At 43.3% G+C, this 9,678-nt stretch overlaps 1 protein-coding gene across 2 annotated transcripts in view; it reads left to right on the forward strand.

The window, feature by feature from the left end:
• The first annotated feature begins 900 nt into the window (after nucleotides 1-900).
• Luc7l (LUC7-like) overlaps nucleotides 901-9,678 on the forward strand; it is a 31,542-nt gene continuing 22,764 nt past the window's right edge. The window contains exons 1-3 of one of the 2 annotated variants that reach the window (XM_013517876.1): nucleotides 901-1,104; nucleotides 1,976-2,046; nucleotides 2,997-3,091. Coding sequence is in view for 1 of the 2 variants with exons in the window: in XM_005391669.2 (XP_005391726.1) it covers nucleotides 1,044-1,104; nucleotides 2,997-3,091 (156 nt within the window). In the remaining variant the exon portion in view is untranslated. The remainder of the gene's footprint in view (nucleotides 1,105-1,975; nucleotides 2,047-2,996; nucleotides 3,092-9,678) is intronic. The other variant, XM_005391669.2, reaches the window with a different exon arrangement.

Below are 9,678 nucleotides of genomic sequence, written 5' to 3' on the forward strand. Positions count from 1 at the left end.
GCCTCCTTTTACTCCCTGAAGGGCAGACCGAGAGTTTACAGAGGGATGACTACTGAAGAGTAATCATAAATTAACATTAATTTCATGCTTAACTTTCACAAAAATCTTCTGAGAATCACTTTTATCATCCCCATTTCAAAGATGTAAAAACCAAGTGTCAGAGTAGCTGAATGATAAGCTCAGTTTTTATAGCTAGCAAGAAGATAGTACCTATCCTCTTGATTTTGAAAACTATTAGAAAATACACAGATAGTTTCCTCTCTTGTACTGGGGGTTGAACACAGAGGCAATCTACCACTGAACTACATTCCCAGACCTTATTTTATATGAAACAGGTTTCACTAAATTGCTAAGGCTGGGCTCGAATTTATGGTCTTCCTGCTTCAGTCTTTCAAGTAGCTGAGCTACAAGCATGCTGGGGCTATTTTATTAGCTTCACTAATGTCTCAGAGATTATAATTTTTTTTTTTTTTTTTGTCTTTTGTCTTTTTCACGCAGGGTCTCGCTATGCAGTTCAGGCTGGCCTTGAGCTCACTTTGTAGCTCAGGCTGGTCTCGAACTCGCGAAGATCCTCCTACCTCAGCCTCCCAAGTGCTGGGATTACAGGCGGGCACCACCACGCCCGGCTGTAGAGGTTTTTTTTGAGACAGGGTCTTGCTAGGTAGTACCATTTAGCTCAGGCTGGCCTGGAACTCGCAGCGATTCTCCTGCCTCAGACTCCTGAGCGCTGGGATTACAGGTGTGCGCCTCCACACCCGGCATAGAGTTCAGATTTTGAAGTTTTGGGACCTCGGTCGAACTCAGGGCTGCGGCTGTGGCTCCGCCTCTTGGATCACTTGCGTAGAACACGGGCCGCGTCCTCGAAACCACATTTCCCAGAAGGCTGCGTGCCAGTGTGAACGTATTTCCTCCCGGCGTCCCCCGCGGCGGGAAGGAGCCCAGGGGGCTCGAGCCTCTGATCCTACCAGTTTTTGTCGCCGCCTCGGTCGCTGCAGTCTTTGCCACCCTTGAGAGGAGCTGTCGCGGCCGCCCTCCAGGCCACCATGTCCGCCCAGGCGCAGATGCGTGCCCTGTTGGACCAGCTCATGGGCACAGCCCGGGACGGTGAGTTCACGCGGCCGGCCAGGCCAGGGGCTGGGTCGGGACTGAGGCGAGGCCGCCGGGCGGCCTGAGGCAGGGGCCGCGACCGTCTGCGCTTGCGCCGAAGGTAGGCGCCGGGCCTTTGTCTGAGCCGGTTCGCCTCTGTGGCAGCGGGGGCCTGTTCTTCCCCAGCGGCTTGTGTCGCGGGAAGCGGGGGAGTGATCTGCTGCCTCCGAGTCGGCGCAGCCTGCGGGGCTTCAGCCGCGTCCCATTTGCTGTCTTATAACTTCCTCCCCGTCGGTGCTGCGGCCCCGCGCCCCTCGGCGATCTGGAAAGTCGGCGAAGGGCTGGAAATCAGCGCGGGCTCCCGGTCGCCGGCAGCCGGCTGGCGGAATTTCTCCCAAGGCTCCTCGGGAAGGAAGCTACACCCGAGGGAGCCGGATGGCCTGGAAACCCCGGGGCGTTCTTGTTCTGTACCATTATAAGGGGAGACGGAAATTGAGCTTTTCTAACGTGGGTTCCTGCCGAGTGCTTATCCAGCTCCCTTTCCCCCCAGCCACACCGGAGGGCCTCTGTTTAGCCAGCTCTTGGCAGTCGTTAGGTAGGTTGTACTGTAGGCAGGAGCACAATATGCTGGAGGTTGTCTCAGGAGAAAGTGATTGCATCCTTACAAAACTATATACCTTCTGCGGTTTGTTTTCTTTTTTACTGAAATAATGAAGTTATAAGTTCACACTGGCACATTCTCAGGGCTGTGCAGATTCTTTGCACTTTATTTCATAGGTGAATAAGTGCTTTTAGCTTTCTTTGTATATTGAGTTGCTTTTGAATTGCTTCCCATATTTTTATTTCATACAAACTGAACAATTGTGGCCCCTCTATTTTATTTATAAAGGTTCAGTGTATCTTTGCCTGCCTACATCAATCTGCAAGGGAGTTGCAGAAAAGCCTCATGTTCATCGAGCCGTGAGTCACAACCAATTTCTAAGCTGTTATAACAAAAAAGTGTTTGCTTTTTTTCACAAGTAATTTTAAAAGTGTAGTTTAGAAAGAAAACATTTTCAATAAAAAGACACTACATTAATCCTGGATGCTTGCAAATCCTAAAATATATTCCTCCTTGACTATTACACAACTCTGTGTCCTATGCACAGATTAGCTTTAAATTTTGTCACATACCACTTTGCCTTTACTTTTATGTATCATTCCCCCTGACTTCCTTACTGCAGGTGTGGGCAAGAAAACTTTTCCTTTAAAACTTTTCAACAGCGGGCATAAAATTCTGCAGCTGAGGTCTTGAAGAATGCAGATGGGTACAGTATGTGTTGGAGCTCACAGTGTGTATTGACTAACCTAGTTCTTTTTTGCTTTTTTGGTATTGTCTTGTTAAAAGTGACTCCTGGGTGCCAACTTTCTTTTTTAAGGGTGGGGATTAAAGGGGGGTAGAAAGAATAGGTCCAGATTATATGAGTGATAGAGTTTGAAAGCTTTCTTCATATAATTTTAGGGAAACCACTGTCCATAACAGAAAGATTTTGTTGGTGGAAATTACCAGCTGTGTGTCATACATGGTGATGCATTGTACTCCGCTTAGCATGGGTTTTCGTATCTCATTGCCCACGTGTTTATGTTGGGTTAATGACTTTCGGTGCTCAGCTTTTTACTTCTGATTCCATGACTTCTTTGGCACAATGGTGGAGTCAGCTCTCATTGTGATTCTTCATCATATACTTAGCCTCCAAAATATCTGGATTTCACTCCAGTTGTAAATGTCTTTATATCAGCTTTCAGTTGTATTTCATGGGGAGAACACAGAAATGATAGTCTACAAATCATCCAGGTGAATTGTTGTACCAGATATCCTTTGTGGTTAATATGATAATACTGTCTTATTTAAAACCACGAATGAATTTCAGGAGACGAAACCAGACAGAGGGTCAAGTTTACAGATGACCGTGTTTGCAAGAGTCACCTTCTGGACTGCTGCCCCCATGACATCCTGGCTGGCACGGTAGGTGGATTTGAGGGGACCTCATGGATCACACAGACTGGGTACTCTGTTAACAGTGTTTATTTTTCAGGTTGAAATGTTTCCTTTTAACATGTTTCTGCTAGCTTGAAGCATCAGTGGGATAGTCCTGGGTGTACCACTGGTGGTTCAAGCTGCTTGGCAGCAAGATACAAGAATTATAGGGTGGAGATGTAGCTCAGTGGCACAGGGCCTGCCCGATAAGTGTAAGGCCCCCTGAGTTCAATTCCTGGTACCACAAAAGGAAAGAAAAACAAACAAACAAAAAGATACAAGAATTATAGCCCTTTCATGGATGTGTTAACAGGCAGAAGTTACCTACTGTTCTTCAGAGTATACTGTTTAGTGGAATTTTATATTATGGAACACAGTGTAATGGTATAAAGTTCTGTCTGTAGGATCAGGGATTTAGTTCAGTGGCACAGTGCCTGCCTGGCAAGTGTGAGGTCACGAGTTCAGTTCCCGGTACCATCCCCCCCTCCACAAGTCTGTCTGTAGAGCTATCAGTATTTTTTTTTCCCTGCTCTAGGGATCAACCCCATGCATGACTTTTCCCCTGTGGTACTCTCTCTACCCCTCTCCCCTTTTTAAATTTTGAAACAGGATTTCACTGAGTTTCAGAGTTGCCCAGGATAGTCTCCTACCTTGGCCTTCCAAGAGTCTTAAGATTATGGTCATGCACTGTTATACCTGTCTTCTTTCCCTGCTCTTTTGGATTTTTAAATCAGTTGAAGCCTGGTATGGTATTGCATACTTCTAGTGCTTTTCAGAATATTGAAATAGGCATATCACAAGCTTAAGGTGTGGGCAATTTAGAGGTTGTCTCAAAAGAAAAAATGAAAAGGTACCCACATACCCGTGCTTATTGTGGTACAATTCACTGCATCCAAGGTATAGAAACAACCGAGGTGCCCATCAGTGGATGAACAGATAAAGAAAATGTAATGCTGGGCATTGTGGTATGTACCTGTAATCCCAGCACTCAGAAGGCTGAGGTAGGAGTATCACTGTGCATTTGAGGCCAGCTTGGGCTACGTAGTTCAAGGCCAGCCTAAACCACATATCCACACCCTATCTCAGGGAAAAAAAAAAAAAGTGGTATACACACATAATGGAGTATTTTTCAGCTTAAAGAAGAATGAAATTTCTTTTTTAGACAGGGTCTTGCCTTGAACTCACTATGTAGCCCAGGCTGGCCTCAAACATACAGTGATTCTCTTACCTCAGCCTCCCAAGTGTTGGGATTACAGGCGTGTGCCACCACGCCCAGTTGAAGAGTGAAATTTCATAAGCAGTTTTCAGGAAAACTAGCATATTAAGTGAAATAAGCCAGACTCAGACAAATATCAGATATTTTTCATAGTATGTAGAATCTAAAAAGACGACATGAAAGTAGAAGGATGACAGCTAGACAGAAGGAGTGAAATAAGAGGGAGGGGTGTGTAAGGGAGGGTGAGTATGGTCAAAATGTTATGAAAGTACCATATTGAAACCCAGTATTTTGTAAAATTAATATGTACTAGTATACATTAAACAGTTACTTTTTTGGTATCAAGAATCAAACTCAGGACCTTGTACTTGCCAGGCAGGCACTATGCCACTTTAGTATTAAGTCATCCTTTTGGGAATTTTTTTTTTTTTTTTTTTTTTTTTGGTCTTTTTGAGACAGGGTCTCACTATGCAGTTCAGGCTGCCCTTGTAACCCAGGCCGGTCTCGAACTCACAAATGATCCTCCTGCCTCAACCTCCAGAGTGTGAGTGCTGGGATTACAGGTGTGCTCCACTATGCTCAGCCTTTTGGGATCTTAATACAAACTGGGTGTGGTGGCAGTGGTATATACCTGTAATCCCAAAATTCTGGGAGCCTGAGGTAGGAGAATCACAAGTTTGAGCCTAGCCTGAGGAGTTTAACATTTCAGTGAAAGCCTGTCTCAAAAAATAAAAAAAGGACTGGCATTATAGTTCAGTGAGAAGTTCTTGGTTCAATCTTTAGTACCTTTAAAAAAAAATGCTGATGATACAGCTCAATGGTAGAGTGCCTATGTCTTGGTGGTTTTTATTTTTGTTTTTTATGTTGAGACAAAAAAACCTGATGCCCAAAATTAAGGAAGGAAAGGTTTATTTAGCTTATAGTTTGTGGAGGTTTTAGTTTATATTTGGCTGGCTCCAAGGCAGAATGGCACATGGCAGAGGGCAACAGTTTATGGTGTCAGAACAGCAAAACAACAAGAGCAAAAAGGGGGTGAGAGCAAGCCGCTTTTTTTTTTTTTTTTTCTTATATTCTAAGCAGGCTATCTCCACCTAGGGGGCATGTAGCTCTCACATAATCTCCATGCCCTCCTCTTGCACAGGCTCAGGATGAATATAAAGTAAGCACCCTGGCTGTCTGCTGAGTCACTTAGCCAAACCTCTAGACTGGCCACGTGGACACAATGTATCAACCATAACAGCCTATATCACCAAAGAAACAGAAACCTAAAATAATAGCACTGCACTATCTGGTGACTATAAATTTGACTTCAGTTGACCAAAATATAAATACTAGTTGTGTGGAACATGCAGTTATTCAAAATCAAACTAAGAAGACTAGCCAGGCATGGTGGCAGCCACCTATAATCCTAACACTCTGGAGGCTGAGGCATGAGGATAGCTGAGAATTTGAGGCCAACCTGAATTACATAGTAAAACCCTGTCTTTGCCAGTCATGGTGGTGCATGTTTGTAATCCCTGCACTTGGAAGCCTGAGGCAGGAGGATGGCTGGGGAGTTCGAAGCCAGCCTGGGCTACCTAGTGAGTTCAAGGCTAGCCTAAACTACATAGAGAGACCCTGTCTTAAGAAAAAAGCCCTGTCTCACTAAACAAAACAAAAAGACTTAAAAAAGAGGATCATCTGGCATTTTTTTAGTCCCTTATAGAAGAAGAATTTTGTAAAGGACCACCATTTTAAGGCTTCACAGCTTAGTCACTTTGAGGAAAGAAAAACTCACAGGGTAGTAGCACTGTCTCAGCACTGTGTGGTGGGGCTGAGGCAGGAAGATTACAAGTTGGGCCATTTAGCAAGGCCCTATTCAAAAAATAGAGAAGAAGAAGAAAAATACTATAAAGAGCTAGAGATCAGCTCTGTATGAAGACCCTAGGTTTAATCTCTATTATATGCCCAATGCCCAAATTTGCTGTCCACTCTTACTAATGGCAAATGTGCATTCTTCATGATGAATTATGATTTTTATTATTACTGTTTGAGGGGGCACATCTTTTGTGGTGGGGGGGCCTGAGATAGGATTTCACTACGTAGCCCAGGCTGGGTTTGAATTCATGATTCTTGGGCCTCATGCTCCTAGGTGCTGGGATTATAGACAGGTGTACCTTCTAAAAAACTGCTCACGTGTCTTCTTTTAGGCTGGCATATCTGACAGCAGACATGAAATGTTTGATAGACTTGTACTTCTGTTACTTGGGATGCTAAATGCATTTTGATTCAAGGTAGGAAAACATTAACAACAGTTCGTTGCAGATTATCATGGGTATTGAGATGAGCACACATTAGTGATTAAAAAAGATTTCCACTCATAAGCAGTTTAGCTTGTAGGGTCCTTCTTTCTGTAGGAGGCGTAATTTAAAATTATTGGCAAATCCATAGTGGCAGAAGGCAAAGGAAACAGTCAGACATGTACCCATTTTACCTTGGCAGAGCCCTGTGTATCATATCTTTGGAATACTAGCAAGAAAAATAATCGGTATGAGGGCAGTTCCCACAAACATGTGTTTGTGGGATACCTGTTCTGTGTTAGGCACTGGAGATACTGTGACCAGTAGCAGTAAATTCTTTATTTTAGTGGGGAAGAAGGTCTAAGTAAAGTAACTAAGTAAATGAATGGACAGTGGGTGGTTTTTATTTGTAGATTTTGTTTTGTTTTGTTTTGTTTTGTTTTGGTCTTTTTGAGACAGGGTCTCACTGTGCAGTTCAGGCTGGCCTTGAGCTTACTTTGTAGCCCGGGCTGGTCTCGAACTCGCAACAATCCTCCTGCCTCAGCCCTCCAGATTGCTGGGATTACAGGAGTGCACCACCACGCCCAACCCTGTTTTTGTGTTTATTTTGAGAAAGGGTCTCAGTATGTATTTCAACCTGGCCTTGAACTCACTGTGTAGCCCAGGCTGGCCTTGAGCCTCCTACCTCAGTCTCCTGAGTGCTAGGATTACAGGCATGCACCACCATGCCTGTCCCCTGGGTGGTTTTTAGATAGAATGATGAAGAAAGCCCTCTCAGGGACATTTGAGCAGAGACCTGAAAAGATCACATGTGAAATTCAGGGGTATGATGTTCTGGGCAGAGGCAAGAGCAGAAGGTCAGCCAGGGAGGGTGCTGCTACTGTGTCTGGACTGTGTCAGTGGGGTGGGTCCGGGAGGCAGAGGCCATGGAATCACATGTGTGAAGAGAAGTTATGGACTCAGTAAACTGATTTCCAGTGTTCAGGATTGTACAGGGAGAGCTCAACAGTGGAGATTGAGGAGGAGGCAGCAACCCAGTAGAGCTATGGACTTGAGAAGAAAGTACTTCATGAATATGGAAATGAACAGATGTTGGGCTGCTGAGGGTCAGTGAGGATGAGGGTTGGGATTTCCGGTGGAGGTGTTTGTAAATGCTGAGTTTTGCTATTGTGGCTGCATAGAGGTGAGGGGATAGCCCTTTGATGGAGTTTGTGTTTTTTAATACTTTGAAATGAAACGAAATAGGGTGTGGTGGCACATGCCTGTAATCCCGGCATTTGAGAGGATGAAGCAGGAGGATTACCAAGAGTTTGAGGCCAGTCTAAACTACATAGCAAGACCCTATTTTAAAAAACAAAAAACAAAAACAAACAGAAATGGAAAGAGAATAGTTTTTCAGACTAGAGCAGCACGAGAATGTGGTTGTAATCCTCAGCCTGCTAAAGGCTATTTCAGGTCTAAGTTTTTGTTTAAACTCTTGTCAGTAATAGAGGCTGGACCAATCAAGAATGGAAGTAATCATTTTGTTGGGGCTTATGAGAAAATATAATATTAATAATAAGTTTGGAAGAAAAAAAAATTTGGAAGAATAAGGTAGTTAACTTGAGGGAAGGTGGCAAAGCTTATCTTAGTAGACCTTTGTTTTCGTCTATTTTTTTTTTTTTTTTTCAAGTACTAGGGATTGAGCCTAGGACCTTCACACTGAGTTATATTCCCGGCCCTTTTTATTTTTTACTTTTTAAATTTTGAGACAGGGTCTTGCTGAATTGGCCAGGCTGGGCTTAAACTCAGAATCCTCCTACCTCAGCCTCCCAGAGTGCTGGGTTTACAGATGTGTACCACCAGAACTAGAAGAACTTTGTTTTCCTAAGGGATCTAGAACCTTTAGTGCCTTTCCCTTTCAGCAGTGTTAGATTATCAGAGAACACAGGTGTTTGTATAGTACTTTTACTGTACAAACTGATTTATTATACCAACTTTTACTGACACATTGGATTTAGTAGCCACTCTAACATATTAGAAGGAGTTAATGCAGTGTTTCAGCTATGCTTAGAGTTGGACTGCTATAGGAATGGCCCATACTTCACTGCCTCCTTGGATAAGTTGTAGTGGTATCCAAAGAAGGGAACCGTGGAAACCAAAAGTCCTATTAGCAGTGACCTTTGAGAACTCTAACATCAAAGAATACAGTGGTAATGTGATGTTTCATGTGATGTTTTCTGACATTCCCCTCCCCATTGAGCCTAGGGCCTTGAACATGTAGGTACCACTTAGCTATACCTTGGCCCTGTGTCTTTGATTTTTTTCACAGTTAAACTTTTCACAGTGAAGATCAGTTTGTACCTAAGGTTTAGTGCTTTTTTTTTTTTTTTTTTTCTGTTCTTGATGTTCTTTTGTTTTTTTTGGTATTTGGAATCAAACATACAACTTTTTGTATTTAAGGTTTTTTTTTTTTTTTTTTTTTTTTTTTAGCAAAGGGCCTTGGCACATTGACTGACATCACCAGCCTTTTTCTTTTTTTAATTTTTGAGACAGAATCTTGCCAAGTGACTAAATTGTCCAAGCTGGGCTTGAATTTGCAGTCCTTACAATTGTGGGCTGCCATGCCTGACTAGTGCTTTCTTTCTTGTTCTTTTTTTCTTTTTGCTATGTAGTTCATGGGTCTTGCTATGTAGTTCATGCTGGCCTTGAACTCACTTTGTAGCCCAGGCTGGCCTCAAACTCACCTCAACCTCCCAAGTCTGGGGGTTACAGGCGTGCACCACCATGCCTAGTCTCTCTTTTTTCTTTTCTGTGAGCTTTTTCTTTGAATACAGAGCCCTCATTAGTTCACCACTCATTTTTCAGGTATAAACAGTTTCATTTGTGGATACTATATAAAGAACAGTATCTGGTACTTAGCAGAGTGAATGGAGCAAAAGTTGTCAGATTTAAGGGATGGTAATTTTAGTTGTAACTTTGTTTCTAGAATCAGTGTTGCCCTACCTCTAGATCCTCTGAGTAGCCAATGTAACATGAGCCCCATCAGGCTTCCGAGTAGATTAATAAAGGAGAAAGGCGATTTTTTTTTTTTTTTTTTT

Source organism: Chinchilla lanigera, unplaced genomic scaffold, assembly GCF_000276665.1.
Source record: "Chinchilla lanigera isolate Chin_1 unplaced genomic scaffold, ChiLan1.0 scaffold00041, whole genome shotgun sequence".
Lineage (NCBI taxonomy): Eukaryota > Metazoa > Chordata > Mammalia > Rodentia > Chinchillidae > Chinchilla > Chinchilla lanigera.